Raw genomic sequence first — 24,814 nt, 5'->3', positions numbered from 1 at the left:
TCGCCCCTCACTGTTTCCTCCCCCCCCCCCAGCACCCAAGTGGCGGTGGTGGCGGCTGCTTTTTCTCTTCCCCCCGGCTCCGAACTGAGGGCCGAGCGGCGAGCCACTCTGGCTTCTCGCTCCCTGCTCGCCATTTGCCGCTTCCCTCCCAAGCGGCGTCGGCGTTCGCAGAGCGTCCCCTGCACATGCGCAGGGGACGCTCTGTGAGTTTCGAGGGGATTTAAACATCCCCCGATTTTTTTTCAACATTTCGGATTTTTGTGCACACGTGGGGACCTCCCCACGTGCACACAAACCTCTCCCTCCCCTCCAGGTCCCCCCGATGTGTGGATATAAGCATCCGCACAGACGGGGGGACTTCGGTATTAGATATATAGATAATAATACACAATGCACTTTATAGAATGATAGTTATAAACAGAACACATTAATTTACAAAAGTTTCTTGCAGTGTATAATTTATTCGTTACTTGACTTTCCTAGCACTTCAGCCCTGGCTGCTACAGCATCCAGATAGGACCAGAGGATCCCCTGGAATTACAGCTCATCTCCAGACTATAGGGATCAGTTCCCCTGGAGAAAATTGGATGTTTTGGAGGGTGGGCTCTATGGTATTGTACCCCGCTAAGGTGTCTGTCTTCCCCAGACTTCATCCCCAAATCTCCAGGAGTTTCTCAACCTGGATTGGACAACCCTGCCTCGTCGGTGACCGGGGGGGGGGGGACGGACACCTGGCAACCCTAACAGGAGTAGATAGGGCTTTTGCCCAGCAGGGCTTCTGATTGCCCATTGGAGATCCAATTGGCTACACAGACCTTTAAAAATATTGCTTTGGTAGTAGCTGCCACCAATGTTCCCTCTAAGCTGTGGAGTCTGGTGAGCAAAAATTCTGCTTGCTGAGCTACTGGCATCAAAGCTATGAGCGAGTGATTTGGCTACTGCATAAATCAGTTTGCTCTGGAGCCATCCTTCCTGAGCTAAGGTAAAAATGTGTGAGCCGGAGGCTAAAAAATGGTGAGCTAGCTCACACTCACTCAGCTTAGAGGGAACAGTGGCTGCCACCACAGCACAAGAGTCTTCACTGTGTGACTAAGCTGTGTGCATGCCGAGAAAATATTTCAAAACAATATGTTTGTTTTCAAAGGTATCTTGTTAAACAGAGCTTCTGCCTGAAATGTTGAGGAGCTACTATTAGAATTATGCGTAACCTCGCTCCCTGACCTTTTGTGGTTGGCTCCGCCTCCTGCGGCAGTTGTAGCTGCACCCACCCACCTGTGTCAGAATCCCAAAGTTGCTGGTATGCTCAAAAAGGTTGAGAACCCCTGGTTTAGATTATTGTTGACTCAGGAGTCACCTTTTTATCTCTGTTGTACTGGGTGCTGCAAAACACTGGTCTGTCTTGTCAGGGGAAGGCAGAGTATATAGGAATGTGAACAATTCCAGGCAGGTTTGAGATTTCTGAGGAAATGACCACCCTGTCTGGGGCCACAGTATACCCCTGTGCCCCCCGCCTTCATCTCCTTGCTAATGCTGGAATGCCAAACATCCAGGAGGCAGTGAACTTTGGCCTACAGCTCTCAGGCATCTGTGGGTGAGGTATACATCAAGTGAAAATGAATGCGATTTTGAGGAAATGTCAAGTTTAGCTCAGCATCTCTCATCCACCAACTTGGGGCTTGCTTGCTTGTTTATTTATTTATTTAAATGAATGGCCGCTCCCTATCGACTTCTCGATTTTCCAAGTAGGAACACTATACAGGGTAACAAATATATCTTCTGTGGCTGAGTTTTCTGTGTTGGGCTTTCTTACATGTTTGTGGAGCCCATCAAACAAGTTAGGTTGCTTCTTGTCAGCAGTAACCTTCGAGGAAGTTCTGTGACTTCCATTTTGTTTCCCGTGCACCCATCTCTGTCCTTGAAGTGCGGCAGCACAGCAGAGGAAAGGTCTCTGGTATATGGGAATGGGTTAGACCCAACGTTTGGGGGGTGTCAAATGGGGTCAGCAGAACTCCTCCAGACACCAACGCACACCAATGTTTGCCTTTCCTTGTCTTAGCTCAGGGGTCCTCAAACTACGGCCCGTGGGCCACATGCGGCCCATCGAAAACATTTATCCAGCCCGCCGGGTGTTTTTGCCACCGCCGCCTGTCCTGCTTAGCAGCCGACTCGTCTTGGGCCCACAGTGCGCATGTGTGGAATGTGCACCGCACTCAGGGCCACCCCTGCCCCCAACCCCCAGCCCTCCAATGGTCTCAGGGACAGTGAACTGGCCCCCTGTTTAAAAAGTTTGAGGACCCCTGTCTTAGCTAGTGATTAAGAAAAAGTTTTGCTTTCAGTTCTGTGGGGAATAGGCTTGGGACCAGTATCTGGGATAGGATTTCCAGCCGTAGATCAGTGTGTGGCTTCCATTCTTGAAAACCAGCAGGGTTTAAAAAAAAGAAAAGAAAAAGTTTCAACACGTCTATGTTAATCTGCTTTAACACCATTAAGATTTTCACTGTTTCAAGTGCCTGCTGTCTCATAAACTTTTGTTGTCATACAAAGGGCATGGGTGAATTGAGAGGATAACATGGCACAAGAGAGGGGGTCATGTACCCTCCTATGGCCACTGACACCCCCTCCCACAGCCACGCCCCCTTGCTGGATGCAGAGCTGCAGAGCGAGCTGGAGAGAAAGGAAGCGCCATGGCGTTCCTCCTTGCCAGCTGCACATTGCACAAGCCATTTCTCCTCTCCAGACACAGCATCCTCCAGCCAGCAGAAGGTGAAGCCAGGCTCTTCCTTGCCACCTGCACCGTGCCTGGGCGAGCACAGGGCAAAGCCGGACACTGTTGCCAGTTTGGTGTAGTTGTTAAGAGCGGCGGACTCTAATCTGGAAAACCAGGTTTGATTCCCCTCCACATGAAGCCTGCTGGGTGACCTTGGGCTAGTCCCAGTACTTTCAGAGCTCTCTCAGCCCCACCTAACTCACGGGGTGTCTGCTGTGGGGAGAGGAAGGGAAGGCGATTGTAAATTGCTCTGAGACTCCTTTGGGTAGTTAAAGGCGGAGTATAAAAGCCAACTCCTCCTCCTCCTCCTCTCCCTCCTCCTCCTCCCATGCTCCTCTTCTCAGGCTGAAGCAATGTGCTGCTGTGCTCATCCTCCTGTTTGCCTCCTGCCCCATACTTACACCAGTCTGATGCCCCTGTGCTTGTGCTCTTCTTCACTGGCCTGGGTGTGGAAGCTGATGAGGAGGTGTTTGGGTGCTGCTGGCATAAAGCAAAGCCAGGCACCACTGTGTCCATGCTCCTCTTCACTGGCCTAGGTGAGGAGGGGCATAGTCACTGTGGGTCCTGGCTTTGCCCTTTTTTAGCAGCACCCATACTTTTCCTTGCTGGTCTCGCTGTGGGGGTGGATGGAACTTAGAACATCTATACTTATCCTTGCAGGCCCCACTGTGGAAGTGGGTGGAGCTTAGAGCACCCATATTTTTTCCTTGCAGGCCCCACTCTGGGAGTGGGTGGAGCTTAGAGCTTAGAGAAATCCATCGGGATTTCCTTCAGTAAAGTAAATGGCCCATCTGCTCTGATAAAGGGCATATTTAACTGCAAAATATTGGGTTGGATACTGTTGGATGCTCAAAAAGTGCTTCTTGCATTAGGCAGGGGCCCCTATCCCCACAAGTCACAAACATTCTATCTCCTGCCATAGAGTTTGTGGGCCTGCATCTCACTTCGGACCTTTAGTGGGAATCTGAGGATGAAACTCACATTTCTAAAACCTGGATCTTTGTGTCTCTCAACTCTGTTCAATAGCTTCCAAGAGAGATTGCATAGAGAAGTTTGGCCTGAAGACAGTAGAGCGAATCACCAAAGATGATGATGTCATCTGCACCACTGAATACTCCCGCATTGTGCCCTTGGAGAATGGAGAGGTGAGTGCTTTGGGATTTGCATGCTGAGGAAGCTCCGATTCTGTAATAAAAGTTACCTATCTCAACACAGCATAAGGGAGCATTGAAATGTATTTAACAAGAGGTACTGAAGACAGGTTTAGATGCTCGTAGATTTTGCTCATTTCTGGTTTTGAAAATGCAATATGAAACATTTATTTTATTTATTGATTGCTTTACCTCATTCATTCATTCATTCACCAAATTTATACTCTGTCTTTGTGCTCTCATAAGGGCCATGAAGGCGGCTAACAAATTAAAAACATATAGAAGAAAGCTATGTCTTAGACACCATCAGGGGTCATTTCCTGCAGGAGCAGAGCTCCGGCAGTAAAGAGCCCAGGGGGCGGGCACATGCAACAAGCCCCACCCCCTGCTCCCATCAGCCCTCAGTCAGAGCAAGAAGCAGCAAGGTAAGTTGCAGAGCACCCCCCATCCCCCGGTCCAAAACACTCCAGTGGCACCTTTAAGACCAAGTTTTATGCAGGTACAAGCTCTCCCTCCTCTGCGAGGACAGATCTGCACATACCTCCCCCCCCCCAGCTAGCAATCCAAAACAGTCCAGTGGAGTCTGAGTGGTGGGTGTTGCCTTCTGACACACTTCCGGTGATGTCAGGGGGTGTGGTATATGCAAATAAGTTATGCTAATGAGTTATGCTAATGAGCTCCTGCACCTCTTTTTCTACAAAATGACCCCTGGAAACCATTCAAGCAATTAAACCCTCCCCCCAACATCATTTTTTTTTAAAAAAAAATTAAAAGCAGAGCTAAAATACACACAAAAACTGCAATGGAAGCAGGGAGGGATCACTGAGAGAATGCCAAAGAAAACAAAAAAAGTCTTCACCTGCTGGCAGAAGGCAGCAACAGAAGGGGGCCTTGAAGGACGGGTCCACAATTTTGGTCCCATGACTGAGAGGGCCTAATCTCAGAAGGTCGGGGCCACCTGAAGCAGGATGTAGAAAGATGACTGCAGTGGTCAGGTGGGTTCATAAGGGAGTGGGTGGTCATTCAGGTATGTTGGTCTTAAACCATATAGGAATTTAATTTAATTTGGGCTTGAATTAAAATACAGCCTAATTAAAATTCCACCAAATCACAGACTTACAGGGGAAGCCTTCTCTGATCCAGCTCCCTGGCTATACAGTGAGAATAATAATGGGAATAAAAAAAAAAATTCTTACCTGATTAAGGTTGTTGTGAAGATTAAGGCGACAAAGTTAGGTTGGTATTTTGGGGGGGAATGTGAGGAGGGGAAGGGTTTGGAGACTGAGGCTAGGCAGCCAGTATTGAGCTGTACAGGAGACTGAAATAAAAAAGGAGACTCCTAGAAATTCTGTCCAGTTCTCTGAAACCAATTATTCAGTTTCAGGTCCTTCCTCCAGAGCTTCCCAGCCTTATCCTGCAACTGTAATAGCTAAAAACTTGCTCTAAAATGAAAGCTGAAGTTCTCCAGATTTTAGTTTCTGTGCCATATATTTGAGTCCATTCTTACATTGCAAAAAGTGTGGAAACAGAGGATCTAGGCTACACTGATATTTTTTCCCCTTGTGAATCCATGAATACAGACTAACCATGCTATATACATGACCTGAGCTGGCTAGCCTGATCTTGTTAGATCTCAGAAGCTAAGCAGAGTGGCAAGTATTTGGATGGGAGACCGCCAAGGAATACCGGGGTCGTGACGTAGAGGCAGGCAATGGCAAACCACCTCTGAACATCTCTTGCCTTGAAAACTGCATTGGGGGGGGGGTCACCATAAGTCAGCTGTGACTTGACGGCACTTTCCGCCACCATCCCCACCAGACTGAATAAGAACATTGGTCTGTCAAGGTCACTCCTGCCCGTTCAGGCTGGCAGTGGCTGTGAAGCATCTCAGACTGAGGTCTTTCACATCATCCACTGCCTGGTCCTTTTAACTGGAGATGCCGGGGATTGAACCTTGGACCTTCTGCATGCAAAGGGATACTCTGCCACTGAGCCACAGCTCCTCCCAGGTCATACCCTTTCCAACCCACTGAGCTTTACTTTTAAAAACTTTTTTTTAAAGCTATTCACAGCTGATAATAGGCCATGGGATGCTGTTCTGGGAAACTGTGGTACATCCGGTTGCTAAATTCTGCAGTAATCTTGAGTCACGCTGGCGGAACTGTTCCAGCTGTGCAGATACTGTGTTTCAGCCTACAAACTCTGCTGGAATTAGTGAAGGATTGGGATGGCTTGTAAAGAGTTCATTCAACCACAGACATGCTTGTTCAGAAAGCATTATGTTCTGTTCAAATGGCGTATGGGTGAAGGGGCCTTTATGGAGATGGGCCAAGGAAAGTTGCAGAATGGGAAGTACTCATGACTCTGTGTTTTTACGTCAAAACCCAGCAAGTCCTCTCTATACGACTGTTCTGTGATACATCTGCATAGCTTCTTTTCTGCAAGGATTTCCACTAAAGGGCCTTAATTAAATCAGTGTAGCTGCTAAGTTTGGAACCTGACTCTCTAAAATAGTGGCACTTGCTCACAACAAACTCATGAATGTGTGGGATTTTGCCAGAGATTTTTTGGTAGCGGAACTCACCGGTACCGTGGGGGGTGGCTTTCCCGAGGGGGAATTGGTGGGAGTTAGTTCAACCTTATGTATGAGTACCACCCTGCCCCCAAAGCACTGGATTTTGGCCTATGCAGTTGTAATGAGCGGAACTTTATACACTATTGAACACATGAACAAAGGAAGCTGCAGCGTACCAAATTAGACCATCAGTCCATCAAGATTAGTATTAGGGGCATGTATTTGCATCTATCCGAGCTAAAAGTGTACCTGAAAAAAACCTTATCGGGAGAACTGAAAAAAATTCCTGAAAAAATCCTGGATATATTCTGGAATTACCGGCAAACCCTGAAAAACAGGTGTGGGGCTGGAGCAGATTGTGCCTGCCGCTCAGCTGTTTTGTGATTTTCTTCCGCAGTCTCTTTAACCAGGGGGTGTTTAAAGGGACTGCAGAAGACAGCCCGCAAAACCTTTGGGGAGGGGGGTTTAAACGAGACTGCCCAAAAGAGCCCACAATGCAGTTGATCCCGTGAGGAGGCCTGTGGCAGTCATTTTTGTGACTGGCTCCACATACTGTTGCACCCATTTTGTGCCAGAATTTCAAAGGTGCCCATAGGCTTAGAAAGGTTGGGAGACAGTGTTCCCTCTAAGTTGACTTAGTGTGAGCTATCTCATAGTTTTTTAGCCTATAGCTCACACATTTTTGTCTTAGCTCAGGAAGGATGGCTCCAGAGCAAACTAATTTATGCAATAGCCAAATCGCTCACGCACAACTTTAATGCCAGTAGCTCACAAAGTAGCATTTTTGCTCACAAGACTCCACAGCATGGACGGAGCATTGGTTGGGGACCCCTCTTGTGGAGATTGTTTGGTAGCTTGTTATCTCCGACCCCGCCGAGAATTAGAGAGATCTGGTGAAGAGACTTAGACCAGGGACACAGTTTCAGCCAGGCCCTGAATTCAGCATGTAGTCTTGAGTGAGTTACTGGTTTAGTTCACACCTAATGGGAAACCATGGTTTAGCTCTTTATGCCAGAGGCTTTCTCTCCTTGTAGCCTGTGATTCTCTCCCTCGCGTCCTTGTTTGTGCAAACCAGAATTGGAAACCATATTTGGAAGTGGTTTTCCAGTTCTAGCTTGCATGGAGAACTGTTTTGTGCTAACTGTAGCTTGCCTAGTTTAGATGGAATGGTATATTTTATGGTTTGCATAAACAAGAAAGTGCGATGGGGTATTAGAACATCCGGAGGGGAGAGGGGAGGAGGAAGTTCGTTGTGTGAACTGAGGCGCCATCATGCTGAAATCTGCTTTTGTAAAATGAGAAGTGCCCTAATTCCTAGTTTTCTTGTACAGAAGAATAAGATTACCTGCTCTAGCCATCTGAGGCTAGACGGGTGGCAACCTGGAAAAGGGCCTTCCTAGTGGTGGCACCCAAACTCTGGAACTCCCTCCCAAGGGAGCATTTATCTGTCATTTTCTATTGTTTTCCACTAACAGGTGAAGACTTTTTTGTTTTGTTTGCCATTCCCTCACTAACTTTAATTGCTCTCTGTTCTGTATGCTTATGTTTTTATATGTTTTATTTAATTGTTTTAAATATCTTTTATATAATTATCTGTATTTTAAATGCTGTTTTAATGTTTTGGTTATTTACTCTCTCTTGAGGATCCTAAATTGGGTGGGAAGGTTACATGCAAATATTTTAAATAAATAAAAATAGAGTCTAGAACGGGGGTCCCCAACCCTTTTGAGCCTGCAGGCACGTTTGGAATTCAGACACAGTGCGGTGGGCGCAAGCACAAAATGGCCGACACAAAATGGCTGTTGGAGTAGGTGGAGTTAGCTGTGAAATGGCTGCTGCAGTGTACCTTCAATCACACTGTGAAGAGCCTTGTGCTGTGGTGGCCCAAGCAAAGTTTTCAGAAATCTGAATAGCCAATCAAATTTCCAGTGGCCAATCAGAAATCTTGCTGGGCAAAAACCCCACCTGGCCCCACCCACTTTCTGAAAACACTTGGTCTCAGTGGGCACATGACCACTGCGGACACCTTGTTGGGACCCTCTGGTCTAGAAGCTGGGTGTTCCCTAGGTAAGAACTGAATTGATCCATTGCAATGGAAAATTAGTCTTTGACTGATAAAAACATAATTCAGTCACCCTCTGATGATACCCTCCCCTTCTCTCTCCCCTTTTGCAGATTGTGGTCTCTCTGGTGAATGGACGTCCAGGAGCCATGAATTTCTCCTATTCCCCTCTCCTGAGAAATTTTACCAAAGCGACCACCATCCGACTGCGATTCTTGCGGACCAACACCCTACTTGGGCATTTGATGGGAAAGGCCTTACGAGACCCAACCGTGACTCGGAGGGTGAGACGTTTGAGTTTTTCTTGTGACTATCAGTCCAGTTGCACGTGTGGGAGAGAGGTGACTACACATATACGACCGCTTGCCTTGGAAGGACACCATGCGTTTTGCATGAAGCAGGAAGCCATTAATGACCATTATAAATTCCTGACCAGGTAAGCAGGAAACAATTTTTCAGTGCTGCTTTCAGTGAATTCATAGGTAGTCAGTGTGGTCTGTAGCCCATGTTGAATATACCCCTGTAACCATGGGCTGAGTTTCGGTCACTTTTGGCTTCATACATCACTAATTTCACACCAAAAAGTGCCTGTAACTTGTAAAAAGAGACAGTCCTACACATATATAATTGCTGAATGAGCATACAGTAGGAAGCCGTTAACTTCCCAATACTTAATGTATGAAGGTATGATCGCCTACCTGTGACTTCTGTGTAGGAATTTGATATTTATTTTTTTAAAAATGTAATTTGATGTGAACAGCATTTAGCCAGAAGCCATTCCTCTATTCTTGTTCTTTGTCAATAGTTGGAATAATTTGCTTACCTTTCCATTATGGGCATGATGATGCTTGAAAGAAAGATATATAGCAATCTGCATAGTTGATTCATTTGCAATGTGGTGTTGGAGAAGAGTTTTATGGATACTGTGTTCTCTCGATTCAAGTCAAGCCTGAAATCTCTCTAAAAGCTAAAATGACTAAACTGTGGCTACTGTACTTCAGTCACATTATAAGACAAGAGTCACTGGAAAAGACAGTAACGCTAGGAAAAGAGGAAGACCCACCACAAGACGGATTTACTCAAGCAAGGAAGCCATGGCCTTTGTTTGCAGGGCTGTTAGCGATAGTATTTGGAGGTCATTAATTCATAGTGTTGCTATGAGTTGGAAGTGACTTGACAGCACTTAACACAGACACGGGCAAAAGGCAGATGTCATTATTCTTATTAGTGCTAAGTACTTTGTGTAGGAGGGGTATGACTGGGAAACGCTTATCATTCTCTCTCAGTCTTTTTGGGCTAGGCTTCTCTAACATTATCAAATTGAGATGTTGCTGAATAAGAAGAAAACCAGTCCTCTATAGATAAAATTAGTCCGTTGAAATGATTGTTGCTATGATAGAGATGGTATTTATTTATTTATTTATTTATTTAATTTATACCCCGCCCTCCCCGTCAAAGCAGGTTCAGGGTGGCTTACATAAAAGTTTTAAAACAGATAAAACATAGCAAATACAAATAGAAATTCACTGGCAGCTTTCAAGAAGAGGCTGGATGAATATTTGTCAGAGATGCTTTAGGCTGGTCCTTCATTGGGCAGGGAGTTGGACTAGATGGTCTGTATGGCCCCTTCCAACTCTATGATTCTATAATTCTATAAATATAAACACAACATAAAATGCTAGTATGCTATTTGCGTAATACTGATGCAGCAATAGTAGCAAAGCATTACAATGAGGTGCAATCAACGTTTGATGTCAGTTCATATCGGTGGCACACAGGCTGTCAGTACTAGGGCATAGGGTCTTAAATTCATTAGGTGCAGCTCCTTAGTTGAATGCCTGGTGGAAGAGCTCCGTCTTGCAGGCCCTGCGGAACCGTAACACCCTGCGCATGGTAGTTTAGAGTGCCAGAGAGGATTTCTGCAAGTGGAAGGGATTTCTGTCTCTGGAGCAGAACTTCCGTGCCTCTTGTTGCATGCCAAAATTCCCTCCTCCAGCACTGCTCCTAGGGGACAGCAGATGCCCCTGGAATAGCCTGGAGGGGGGAGGAGTTCTGCAACAGAAAGGGGAGTAGGCAAATATTGCACCCCCTCCTTTCCTTATGTACAAATCCTCCATGGGATCCGACCCAACAGCTGTTTAGATGAATCTTGTTTTGCACAGTAAAACAGCTACATGATAGCTGCAATCATGGTATCAGGGACATGGAAGAATGTCCTGGCTCTTTGAGTGGCTACCTGGGCTTCCAATCCCAGTCGACAGCCACAAATTGTGCTTGTGGATGCATAGAGGAGGCAGGGTATTTCTCGTCACCTGGCACTGCATGCGGTCTTCAGTCCATGACCATGAAGGAAATCTTGAAGTTCTTAAGCGTCTTTTTACTGTTTGTTGTAGAAGATGCAAATTTCCTCCACATCTGGAGCAGGGACACAATTGGGGGGTAGGGCGGGTTAGGAGAAAGATCCCTTTCACTTTGATATTCTTGTTTCTCATATCCCATTTAAACCAGAAGGCACCTTTCAAGAGAAAGCAATGTGTACTGTAATGATTCTGATCAGAGATGGGAAGAAAACAAATGCCTCTCAAAATCAACTACCAAAAGTGTGTGTGTTGGAGGGGAACCCTAGAAGCACCTGCTGGCTATTGCATACAGCTTCTTGGCCAAGACAACTTGGTTTTCAGTGTGGAATATCCCAGCCTGCTATTCATTAGCACTCAAATCACTAGCAGGTGTTACCGGAGCTTGTAAAACTGCAGTCGAGGGGCTGGGAGTATTCACTGTAGCTTGCCAGACTTAGAGAAGAATGCCCCAAAGTGTTATTTAAATGAACAAACGGTTATTTCTTTTAATTAACATGGTTGCTGTCATGTTGATTTCAATTATCTAGGTGTTGATTTCAGTTATCTAGGGACCTTATCTAGGTGAAACAGTAGCTGCTATGGCGGCAACGGAATAGTCAGAGGATTTGGAACCTTTCAAGCTTTTTCTTGAGGCATATAAACTCCAGGAAAAATTACTTTCACTGTGTAGGATGATGAAAGTTGGTTAAATAAGTATTTATTTTTATTTTTTTAACTCATTTTGTTTCAGGAGCAATGCAAGTGTGCAGCAGACATCTCTAGCGGTATCACAGGGTGTCGGGGAAGTGGGCCTCTGTTTCTTCCACTATAGTGAACATAGCAAATCAAAACACTTTAACACAAAAAGAATTTGAGGCATATGTTTATTATGGGAGCCTTGTCTTTTCAGATAACATTTTCGATGTTACCCCAGTGTGTGTGTGTATAAAGTACTATCAAGTCATAGCTGACTTACCCCATAGGATTTTCAAGGCAAGAGATGTTCAGAGGTGGTTTGCCACTGCCTATGTCTGCATAGCAACCCCGGTATTACTTGGAGGTCTCCCATCCCATTACTAACCAGGGCCGGCCCTGCTTAGCTTCTGAGATCGGACGAGATCAGGCTAGCCTGGGCCATCCAGGTCAGGGTACACAAGCTGTTGCTCTCTCTCCCCCTTAAATACTGTTAAGATAATGTTAGAAGTGAGGGGCCATTAATTCAACTGCTACCCATGCTAGTTTTGTCTCATTGCCTAGTATGGTCAAAAGTTGAGCAGAGATCCTCTTCTGTATTGAGTTCAGGTTTCCACCATTACCTTACTGGCATTAGAAAGGACCACAGAGTAGCAAGTACCGCACCATTGCGGTGCCAGTAGTCAGAGCCCTGCTCGTGGAGAGGGAGGCCCACTTACAACAAGCACTTTAGGATGAGATGACGGCTCTTCTCTTGGGAATCCAGGGTGCATGGGATTACTTTCCTTAATTATTCATCTGTTTTTCCTGGACAGTGCACAGTTGGGATGACATAGGGCAGTGATGGCGAACCTTTTGGAGACCGAGTGCCCAAACTGCGACCCAAAACCCACTTATTTATCGCAAAGTGCCAACACGGCAATTTAACCTGAATACTGAGGTTTTACTTTAGAAAAAGCAACTCATACATTAACTTAAGATGATCCAAACAAAGTAAGGAAAGCAATCCCAAATGCTTTCATTGACTTAAAATTATTTGGCAGAGAATTCGACACTTTAAGGATGGTCTGGGCCTGGCTGGGGCGATGGCACGCGTGCCCGCAGAGAGGGCTCTGAGTGCCACCTCTGGCACCCGTGCCGTAGGTTCGCCACCACTGACATAGGACATTTGGGCAGCATTAGCAAAAAAAAAAAAAAAAGGAAGCAAGTGGTCACACAGACTTTTTTGATAGCTGATTCCCTGAAGTCTCTATGCAACCTTTATAATTTCACACCCACCCTTAGCTTGTTCTTCCCCTTTGAACTACTTAGCACGTTTGGCTGTTGTCATGCCGTTTCAGGGTTTCCTTGCGAGAGCCCGTTTTTGCCATGTCGTTGCATACTGGTTTTACTCCTACATCCCGTATAGCAGCCAATGTGTGCAGTTACTGGATGGGGCAGAGCTGTCGGTCCAACCTTGTTATACCTTTAGGAAGGTTTTTGCATGATTGGGCTGTCCCTTAAAGAATCATTTTGTTGAGGGCAAGCTATATCGCTGTGACCTGTGGAACATAAATTCTAAGCTATTTCTCTTGATTGAGATGGCTACTCGTGGCATGATTATGTTCCTTGGTGTGGGGGTGGGGTCCTGCGATTTTCTGCCGAGTGGTAAAAACGGACCATTCTGTGTTCTTCTAGTATTACTACAGCATCAAAGATATCAGCATTGGAGGACGGTGCGTCTGCCATGGGCACGCTGATGTCTGCGATGCCAAAGACCCTACAGACCCTTACAGGTAAGACTCCTGTTACGTCTAAACATATTGATGTGTCTTGAACTTCACAGTTCTTATTCATCGCAAGCTGATTTTCCAAGTTCCCGTTCTTATTCCCGTGCTTTTTTAATTTTGCATTTGGAAATTTCCGTGCCTCCAGGACTTTGTGTGTGATTGTGCCCTCTTCGATGGCTGTGGTCCTTCCATCTGCATTTGGCTTCTTCAGAAGAAATAAAGGATTATGCCTCATCTGTCAACCACCCCGCATGGCTTTCTATACATTTCAGCCCACATGCAGATTATAGCAGAAAGGCTTTCATGAACCATGACTGAAGTGTAATTTCTGCTACTCAAGGGAAGACTTAGAGGTGACTTACACTGGTGTAGTCCTATAGAATCAATTAAGGCCACACCAGTGTAAACAGTCATTGGATTTTTCTTTTGGTGTCTGGAACAGTTTGCCCAGACCTGTGCAGTATCTTTCTTTACGGGGAAGCTTAAAACCTGTTTCCAAAGAGCAAGAAAAAGTAGAAAATGTTTTCCCAAGGGCATTTTTAGCTTTCACAATAACTCATCTCAGGAAAGCTTTAAAGCATGCGATTAACCTGAAACAGGGCCAAGACTTAAGGGCACAGAAGAGCGACTTGGTTCCAGTTCCCTCGGCTCTTGTCATGTCTGAGTTTTCAGACACTCTCGTATGGACGATAAGAGGCCACTTCATATCTCTGATCTCCTGAATTGGTGGCCAGATAAAGAGAATGGAAAATGTTGCTTTCTTCCTCACTCAGGGATAACGTGTTGGGGTGGATATGAGACTTTGCTTCCCATTCTTCTGTCTTTTTAGGGAATGATCTTGTTTTTCTAATTTTATCCCTCCCCCTTCATGTACAGCTGACTGATGTCTAGTTAGGTTTTTTTTTTCTTTTTTACATCATGTCCCCAAATTTGTGATTAATCCCAAAGAGAGAGAGAAAAACACATCATCGTTTTCTCATGTGTAGAAAAATGCAGCCAGGAAACTTCAGCGCTCAAGATGTTCAGTTGCTGCCGTTGCAGACACATTTATTTGAGTTACAACAGACTAAACATAATTTGGGGCCAAGGTGATTACATGAGAGGCTGATACGTCTTTTTTTTTTTTTTTTTGGTAAAGAATGTTCCTGCCGGTTTTAAAACCAAACCTTTTAAAAAAGAGTTCACTTTCAAGAGGTGATGTAATGCAGTCCTTCCGTAGCAAGCCTCCCAAAGCCGAGAAGAGTCTTTGAGTTTCCAGGTACCATGTGCTTTCGTGCAAATTGGAACCTGAGGCCTGGCTGTTGAGCCAGAATTTTTCCTGCCCCTGTGAGTGACAGTTGTCACGTTTCTGGGAGCATCTTGAAGGGCTGCAAGCTCCCTTCAAGCAGAGGTCCATCAGTGGCTATTAGCCACAAGGTATAGATAGGGGCTCTGGGGCAAGTGATGCTCTGTCTTCTTGGTGCTTGGGGGGGGTCAACGGTGGGAGGGCTTCTAATGTCCTGGCCCCACTGGTGGACCTCCTGATGGCACTGGTATTTCTGGCCACTGTGTGACACAGAGTGTTGGACTGGATGGGCCTTTGGCCTGATCCAACATTGGCGTCTCTTATGTTCTTATGTTCTTAATCTCCCTTTATAGACCTGATCCTGTATCCATCTGGTTTAAATCTTTCCCTTGCCACTTGTACAGTCTTTCAAGCATTGCACCGGCACAGATATTTTGGTCATCATATCTCAGAAAGGACATCACAGAGCTGGAAAAAGGCTGAAAAGCCTGGGACTTTTCAGTTTAGAAAAGAGACGATTAAGGGGGACATGACAGAGGTTTATAACATTATGCATGGGGGGGGTAGAGAAAGTTGACAAAGACAACGTTTCCTCCCAATATGCTAGAACTCGAGGGCATCCAATGAAGCTGATCAGCAGTAGATTTAGGACGGACAAAAGGAAATACTTCTTTATACAGCAAGTGATTAAAACGTGGAATTGGCTTCCAGAGGATGTAGTGATGATGGTCACAGGCATAGAGAGCTTTAAAGGGGTATTAGATAGATTTCATGGAGGATAAATCTATCAATCGCCACTTTTTATTTATTTATTTATTTATTTATTTATTTATTTATCTTACATAAAATTAATATAAATACACTTAAAACAGTTACAAATAACATCAAAATAAAATAACAAAACACTTCATTTAAAATAATCCTAAAGTGCTGGAACATGGTCTAGTAAAGTGTGAGAGCAAAGATTTCAAGTTAGCAGTATTAGTTAGATGGCGATACAGTCCTTATCAGGTCGGTTTGTTTGACTTATTTGTGTGGCGGACACAAGCTGTAAGTGGTAAGGCCAGGGCACAGGGACACTCCTTGGTGTTTGATGTGGCTCCTAAGTCAAAAGCCTGGTGGAAGAGCTCTGTCTTGCAGGCCCTGCAGAACTGTAAAAGGTCCTGCAGGACTCTGATCTCTTCTGGGAGCTCATTCTACCACTACGGAGCTGCCAATGAAAAGGCCCTGGACCTGTTTATAGCTAGCCTGGCGTCCTTGGAGCCCGGGAGGGCCAATCAGTTTTGGGAGTCTGAACTTAGTGCTCTCTGGGGAACTTGTGGGGAAAGGCGGTCCCGCAGGTATGTCGGACCCTGACCACAAAGGGCTTTAAAGGTTAGCTTTAAAGGTCAGCACCTTGAAATGAATCCAGTATGCTATCGGCAGCGAGTGCAATGCTTTCAGCACAGGCTGGATGTGCTCCCACCCAGGGAAACACGTCAACAGCCTGACCACAGCATTTTGCACTAGCTGCAGCTTCTGGATTTGAGACAAGGGCAGCCCCATGTAGAGAGCATTATAGTAGTCCAGTCTCGAGGTGACCATCGCGTGGATCACTGTTGCCAAGTTGTTGCATTCGAGGAAGGGAACCAACTGCCTGATCAGCCGAGGATGATAAAAGGCTGACTTGGCAGTGGCTGCTACCTGGGCCTTCATTGTTAAGGCGGCATCCAGGAGCACTCCCAAACTCCTAACCTCTGGCGCTGGCACCAGCTGTGCCCCATCGAAGGTCAGGAATGGGATCCCTACCCCTGGACTGCCCCGGCTCAGGCACAGGACCTCCATCTTCGTCAGATTAAATTTCAATCAACTCAGTATAAGCCGACCAGCCACAGCTTGTAACACCTGGTCCAGATCTTCCGGTGTAGAGCTGGGTGTCATTCGCATACTGGTGGCACCCTAGCCCATGCCTCCGGGCAATTGGGGCAAGGGGGTGCATATAGATGTTGAATAGCACTGGGGAGAGTACTTGCCATGGTGACTGAGACAAACCTCCACATTCAAAGACAGTGAACCTCTGAATCCCAGAGTCAGGAGGCAACATCAGAGCAAGGTCTCAGCCTCTGTGCCCTGTTGTTGGCCCTTCAGAGGAACCGGCTGGCCACTGTGTGAGCCAGGATGCTGGGCTAGATGGACCCCTGGTCTGTTCCGGCAGGGCTCTTATTACATGGTCTTAGATAAAGCAATCAGTAGTTAAAACTGTTGGTCTTAAAGGTGCTACTGGATTCAAACTTTGTTCTGCTGCTTCAGACCAACATGGCTACCCACCTGAATCAAAAACAGGTAATATTAGATACGATATCTCTGGCAGGAGCAACAGTATGCTGATGCTTGCAGATGTCTTTCCAAGAGTAAGATAACATAACAGAAAATGCCATCCAGGTCACCGTCACTGCCAGGTCTGCCTTTTTTCATCTGAGGCAGATCAGGCAGTTGGCCCCATACCTCACCCCCTGTGACCTGGCTGCAGTGACCCATGCAATGGTCACTTCCAGGATAGATTCTCTCTGCATGGGGCTGCACTTGACTCTGCTCTGGAAGATGCAGCTAGTGCAGAAGGCAGCAGTGCGGGTGTTGATGCCGTTGCCCATGTGAGCATACATCCACCCGGTACTGCGTGACCTGCACTGGCTGCCTATGTAATACTGGATCCATTTCAAGGTGCTGGTGCTCACCTTTAAAGCCCTATATGGCCAGGGGCCTGCATATCTTTCTCCATATGAGCCCCGTAGAACACTTGTATTCTACAAACCAGCATCTGCTGGTAGTCCCTGGCCCTAGGGATGTCCAGCTTGCCTCAACTAGGGCCAGAAAAGCCCTGGCCCTAGTTGAGGCCCCCTACCTGGTGGAATGAACTACTTTATGAGATAAGGGCCTTGTGGGACCTGTTGCAGTTCCACAGGGCCGGTAAGACAGAGCTCTTTCGCCAGACTTTTAGTTGAGGCAGCAGGCATCCACTTTGACCGGCCCAGTTACCGCAGATCCTAGAAGCCGACTGGAACTAACATCATCTGTTGAGGCTTAATGCATGTTTAGTGTTTTAGTGATTTTAGTGAGTTTAATGGTTGTAATATTGATGTATATGTTTTAAATTGTAAATCTGGATTATTTGCAGATCTGTATTTTTGGAACGCAACCTGAGTCTACCATGTGGGGAGGGCGGGATATAAATCTAATAAAATAATAATAATAAAAAAATAGAATAGACTCTTTAGAGCTAAAACAGGTCATCCCTCCCCCCCCCCCCGTGGTGGGGGCTGCCTTTCCTTAACACTGGATGGAGAAGTCAGGTGTATTCAGTGTAGAGATCCACCTAGCATTCACCTGATTGTGCACTTTTGCTACATGGTCAGATGAAAATTGTGTACTTCCTGGTGTCTAGACAGTGTAGCTCCAGAAAGCACATGGCCCTCCTCTCCATACTGTGATAATCTTGCAGCCAAAGTGCATGGTTGGACAAATGCTGTGGATAGGATCTCTGGCGGTGGTAGCATTTCACCTATTGGATGAGTATGCTACGAGCAATGCTCCCTCTAAGCTGTGGAGTCTTGTGAGCAAAAATTCTACTTTGTGAGCTACCGGCATTAAAGTTGTGAGCGATTTGCTACTGCATAAAGTAGTTTGCTCTGGAGCCCTCCTTCCTGAGTTAAGACAAAAATGTGTTGAGCCGAAGGCTAAAAAACTGTGAGCTAGTTCACACTAACTAGGCTTCGAGGGAACACTGGCTATGAGGTTTTCCTGACAAGTGCTTGCATGAGGGCATTTGGCAGCCTAAGGCCTTGGCTCATTTTGAAGAGGATTTTTCAGTCTCTGGGTCTGCCAACTGGAGGTTTCAGAGGTATGTGAAATTAAATTACAAACCCACCTTCTTGCCTCATGCTGAAAAGTAACTGGCTCTGTAAAGCAGGTCCATTGCCAATCCATTTCAGTCACTCTCATGAGTCACCGCTGGAGCTGTTGTACTCATGATAACGAACGGAATTCTTTTCAATACCGAGCACTGTCTGATTTGGGGAGGGGCTGTGTCTCATTGCTAAAGCATCTGGCTGGCATGCAGAAGGGCCTAGGTTCAGTCCCTGGCATCTCTAGTGGAAAAGATCAGGTACCAGCTGAAGTGAAGAAACTCTGCCTGCGGCCCTGGAGATCTGCTGTCAGTCTGAGTAGACAGTGCTGACCTTGATGGGCTGATTCAGTATGGCAGCCTTTTGTGTATCTGTGTGGCTTTTCCAAGCAAGATCCATTTTCATCTCATTTGTGGAACCACTGTGGTGTATTTTCATCACACCCAAATTCATGATGATGAATATATTTGGTCTCTGAGGGACTGCTGTGCGGCAGACAAGATGCGCTTCTTTTAGAAGCGAGAATGAAGACCTGGAGTAGATTTTACTAGTTCTTGTTTTCTTGGTAACAAACAAGCACCGTATCTGGCAAAAGTGCTATGCTCCGACAATGAATTTATTTTCATAAAAGGTGTAGTCATGTAAATGTTTGAACCCAATAGAAAATGACAGACTGAAGTTCTTTCACCCCGATATAAACTGCATGCTGACAGAGTCCCCGGGGGTGGTGGTACTTCATGTACTCACTTTACTAGAGGGGGCGGGTGGCCACTTGGAATAGGGCCTTCTCAGTGGTGGTGCCTTGACTACAGAATGCCCCCTCCCAACAGCAGCTCACCTGACGCCATGTTTAGCTAGCTGTAGGTGCCTGGCAAAGACTTTGCTTATTACCCAGGCTTGTCTTTGGGCGGGCTGCTGACTTATTTTAAAACACCATTTAACCCTGTCTCTTCACTAATTTTATGGCTAGATTATTCATGGTTTTAGACTGTATTAATGGTTTCAGAATATTATGTCACGCATGTTTAAATCATTGCTGTTGTAATGTCATTTAATTTGTCGTGAATCATCTTGGGAGCAAGAAACTGAAGGGCTGTCTGTATTTTCGGGAAATAAATGACAGAACTGAACTGACAAAGGGAAATAGATAATCTCACCGGTATATAGGGCTCCATGTGAGTGTTCATGTGGAATGTGAATGACACCAGAGAGCTAAAACACAATTTTTATTTATTTAGAAATATTTTGATTCAGGAGGGAAGGCAGCGTAGTATAGCCCAATCCTGGCAGATCTTGGAAGCTAAGCAGGGTCAGTACTTGGATGGGAGACCACCAAGGAAGACTCTGCAGAGGAAGGCAATGGTAAGCCACCTCTGCTTCTCATTTTTCTTGAAAATGCCTTCCTGGAGTCACCATAAGTTGGCTGTGACTTGATTGCACTTGATACACGTATGTTTTCATGCAGCGTTTCCTTCTAGTTCAGGGTCCCCAACGTGGTGGCTATAACAGGAACATATATTTTTCAAAGTAAAGTAAAACTTGGAATGCATTACATTCCTGTCTTTGTAATCTGTCAGGCTCACCAGATGGACCAAGACATTGTGGTCTCTCAGGCAGAAAATGCACATGCTGCCGCCTCCCCAGAGTGTGGAAAGTATAATACGTTAGATAGTTATTTTATTGCTCTTGAATGTTGCCCCCCAAACTAGCCATCTGAAGCAGGCTGCCATAGCTTGCCTAATGGTAGAATCAACCTTCTGGATCTCACTTTTTAAACGTAGAAACTATTAACTTGTGTACATGAAGTTGCCTTCTTCTGAACCAGACCACTGGTCCATCAAGGTTAGTATTTTCAGACTGGCAGCAGCTTTCCAGAGTTCTCCGGTTGAAGTCTTTCACATCAAGTCCTACCTGATCCCTTTAACTGGTGATGCCAGGGATTGAACCTGGGACCTTCTACATGCCAAGCAGATGCTCTACCAGTGATCCCCAGCCCCAGATGTTTTCCAGATGTTTCCAGCCTAGCTGTTGGTTTTTCAATATGTCATTATTTTAGGAATTCAGGGTAATCTATCTGGTCAGCTGTTCAGGGTCTTGGCAATTTGGGAACCAAACAGGCCCCACATATTAATCATATATTTTGTCTAACAAACTGTGCCTTTATTCCCCCCCCTTACCATTTTCAAACATAATTCCAGTGGCTTCCAGCCAGCCTTCAATCTGTATAGAATTAGGATAATAGAGGTTTTGTCTGCATTTGTGGACTCGCCCTTCCTCGAAAGAATAATTTTTTATAGACGGTCTAATTGATTTGCCTTGTAGTTGAGAGCTGCTCACATGTGTTTGGTGTGTTGTCGCAACGTTGTGTAATAGAGCAGCTGCACAGAACACAGAGATCTCTCTACAGAGAGTCTTCTCAACAGGGAGAGCCCTCCTCTTACCTGAAATATGGAAAATGTTTAGCACAAAATTCCAGGTTCTACTGAGCTTGGCAAGAATTCCTCTGAACGCTTCCATGGAGCCCAAATCTTACTGTTCACGTACATGGATAATAAATTCTGTATGTGGACAGTGAGACATGGAAATGGGATGGGAAGAAGAAACAGGGACCTATCACAAAGATCTTGGCTTCAAATCCTCCCAATCCTCAAATACTCTCTCAGCCTAACCTGCCTCACTAGCTTGTTGTGGAGGAGAGGAGGACCATGCAAGCAGATTTGAGTCCTTATTGGGGACAAAGGTGGTGTATAATTGAAGGAAATAAATATATAAGAAATAATTTAAGTGTTCCATGTTTACTATGCATGCTGCATGAGCACCCATGCACTCTTTTTTTTTTAAGTTTTATTAGTTTACATATAGAAAGGGGAGAAAGGGAAAAGAAAGAGTACAGAGTTTTTTTATATATATACAAATATATTAAATATATATCAATTTAACATTCTGCATGCAAATCTTTTCCTAAAAGTTTCACAACGATTATTGTTCTTCATTTAGTCTTAGTTTCTCAGTACTTATGTTTTAACCAGGGGTCATTTCGTAGAAAAAGAGCTAGGGGGACTCATTACCATAACTCATTAGCATATGCCACACCCCCTGACATCACCGGAAGTGTGTCCTCCCCACAGCTGGCGGCGACCTCCAGCGGGCACCAGCAGGGAGCTCCAGGCCCTGCCCTCCCGCACCTCACCCGGGGGGATGGCGTCCCCCCGCGTCCCCCCCCAAATGACCCCTGGTTTTAACCAGTCATAGAACGTCCTCCATAAGTTCTTCCATTTTTCCTTTTAGTATATTTGTCAATCTGTCAATTTCAGCACATTCCATAATCTTCATTATCAACTCATTAAGCGTTGGGATTTTCAGTGTTCTCCATGTCATTGCGAATAAGATTCTAGCTGCTGTTATAACATGTACAATAAAGTATCTATGGCTCTTATCTAAGTTATCTGGTAGACAGTTTAACAGGAATATTTCTGGTTTAAAAGCTATTGTAATATTCAACATTGATTGTAAGAGAGTATGTACTCCAATTCTGTTATAACCTAGATTTTGCATCCATTTAATCATACATTCTTTAACTATTTCATCCTGCATTTTCAATTGCATCAGCATACCATATATTTTCTTAATAAGTTTCTCTCTTGAAGTACATAATAATTTTTCAAATGCACCTTGTTCTAAATAAAATCCATCTGTCTGTTTATCTTTACTCTTTTATCAGAGACACGAGAAGCCATTCAAAAGCAGACAAGTCCTTCAAAACAGACGGTGTAATGCAGCAGACTGTGTTAAAATGTTTATTTAAAAAAGGCTGTGTACCTATACAGATTATGAAACAAAGCAACTTTAAAGTTTGTCTCTTTATAAAATACAAAACAAAAAACCTATTTCATCAAAATGGTAGTGCAAAATCATAATTGCAATGAGCGGCCAGTTTCATCCTCATCTTTAGGTAACAAAGCCACATTAGGGCAGAACTACATGAAATGCTACGAGTCAGAGAAATGGACCTTCCAGTAGTGCCCCTCCCTCAGTCAAAACTGGGAGAGCAGGGGCAAAGTCTGCTCAGGACTGTGGCATGCAGCGTGGGTGGTTTAAGCCTCTTCCTGCTGCGAAATGGCTCTGTGGTGCTGCAGCTGGGACAAGCATAAAATACAGGTCTGGGACCGAGTGTTTGTTTCAGTGGGGAGTAAATGGTGCCTCCACAGGGCCATTTCAGGGCAGGAGGAAGACACAGGGGGAAGCCTGACAGTGCAATCTTAGGCAGAGTGACGCCCATTGACTAAGTGGACTCGGAAGGCTTGTAGCTTTGCTTAGGATCGCACCATTAACCCTCTCACCTGCCCCATATGTCCTGGGCACAGTGAGAATAAGGTCCCTGATTTTTATTGGGTGGGTAACACCAGGAGCGCTTTTCACAGAAATTTGGCATCATGCGTAGTTTGACCCTCAGTTTTGCACTGTTGTTGCAGAATCTTAGCTTGAACCATCCCTGCTTAAATAGTGACACACATGAACACACATTAAGCTGCTTTATAGTGAATCAGACCAACAGTCCATCAAGGTTAGTGTCTCCTACTCAGAGTGGCAGCAGCTCTCCGGGGTCTCAGATGGCGGTCTTTCACATCACCCAAGAGCCAGTTTGGTGTAGTGGTTAAGTGCGCGGATTCTAATCTGGGAGAATGGGGTTTGATTCCCCACTCTTCCACTCACAGCTGCTGGATGACCTTGGGCAAGCCATAGTTCTGTCAGAGCTGTCTCAGCCCCACCTACTTATATATTTCTTATATATATAAAAAAGAGCAGTTTCTGTCAGAGCTCTCTCAGCCCCATCTACCTCACAGGGTGTCTGTTGTGGGGAGGGGAAGGGAAAGGAGTTTGTAAGCCACTCTGAAACTCCTTTGGGTAGCGAAGGGTGGGGTATAAATCCAATCTCCTCCTCCTCCTCCTTCTTTCAGGTAGAGAAAGAGGTACTTTTCTCCCTTTCTCACAATACAAGAACTCGTGGGCACTCCATGAAATTGCTGAGCGGTCGGGTTAGAACGGATAAAAGGAAGTACTTCTTCACCCAAAGAGTGATTAACACTTGGAATTCACTGCCACAGGAAGTGGTGGCGGCTACAAGCATGGACAGCTTCAAAAGGGAATTAGATAGGCATATGGAGGAGAGGTCCATCAGTGGCTATTAGCCACAAGGTATAGATAGGGGCTCTGGGGCAAGTGATGCTCTGTCTTCTTGGTGCTTGGGGGGGGGGGTCAACAGTGGGAGGGCTTCTAATGTCCTGGCCCCACTGGTGGACCTCCTGATGGCACTGGTATTTCTGGCCACTGTGTGATACAGAGTGTTGGACTGGATGGGCCTTTGGCCTGATCCAACATTGGAATCTCTTATGTTCTTATGTTCCTGGTCCTTTTTCACTGGAGATGCCAGGGGTTGAACCTGGGACCTTCTGCATGCCAAGCAGAGCCCGAGACCTTCTGCATTCAAAGCACAGGACCTTCCGCATGCAAAAAGGGACAACCTTTTCTGCCTCTTGTGAGTGTCAAGTCTGTGAGCCACCAGTTTCCCTGGTTACACACGTCATGTAAGGAACCTGAAGATAAAGCAGATCGGGTCGGGCTGTCTCCATGCTGTCTTGGTGCACGCACACACATGAATCCCTCCCTCAGCCAGGACAGATGTACAGATTCCCAGACAGGAATTCCTTGTTTACAGGAGATGGGTAGCTGGACCAGAAATGCTGCTGTTTACTTAAAAGCGCAGATAGGCCAGCTGAAGTGGTTTTGGAAAGTCCCCTGCAGATTGTCCGTCCCTGCCTGATTAGGAAGCCAATTTTCCCTGGATTCTGTCCTTTGTTATCTTTCCCATGTCCTTCCCTCAGAGGAACGGCATTCCACCGCTTCTACTCTTGCTTCCCGAAGGCAGCAAATTCCAGTAACTAGATACGATGCATCTTTGTTTTCAACCATGAAATTTGTTGTAGAATAAATATTAGGCTGGGTTTTTTGGTATTTATTTGCTTGTTTTGAGAAAACAAAATAAGCAGCCTGATGGGGCTCTTTTTGTTCCACCAATTGAAGGCTGTTGGCTTAGGTGAGATTTATAATTGGATGCTTGCATGATTCTCATCAGCGGAACATTTGTTCACTTGCATAGTTCATAAAATGCAGAGCAGCTAATGGGGCAGGTCGAAGGATGGTAACACTGCAGCAGGTGAAGTTAATAGGAAAGAACATTCCTAGATTCTTAGATCAGAGCAGAGTTCGCACAACTGATATTTTTTAATTCATT

General features: G+C 45.5%; 1 protein-coding gene across 1 annotated transcript in view; it reads left to right on the top strand.

Annotated features, from left to right (window-relative positions):
• Positions 1–24,814, top strand: part of LAMA5 (laminin subunit alpha 5) — a 317,451-nt gene that overhangs the window by 128,311 nt on the left and 164,326 nt on the right. The window contains exons 4-6 of the mRNA XM_015425665.1: positions 3,794–3,912; positions 8,669–8,839; positions 13,265–13,362. Coding sequence (XP_015281151.1) covers positions 3,794–3,912; positions 8,669–8,839; positions 13,265–13,362 — 388 coding nt within the window. The remainder of the gene's footprint in view (positions 1–3,793; positions 3,913–8,668; positions 8,840–13,264; positions 13,363–24,814) is intronic.

Source organism: Gekko japonicus, unplaced genomic scaffold (assembly GCF_001447785.1).
Source record: "Gekko japonicus isolate JY-2015 unplaced genomic scaffold, Gekko_japonicus_V1.1 scaffold1202, whole genome shotgun sequence".
Taxonomy (NCBI): domain Eukaryota; kingdom Metazoa; phylum Chordata; class Lepidosauria; order Squamata; family Gekkonidae; genus Gekko; species Gekko japonicus.
The sequence above is the reverse complement of the archived record's forward strand: the minus strand, read 5'-3'. Positions and strand labels throughout refer to the sequence as shown.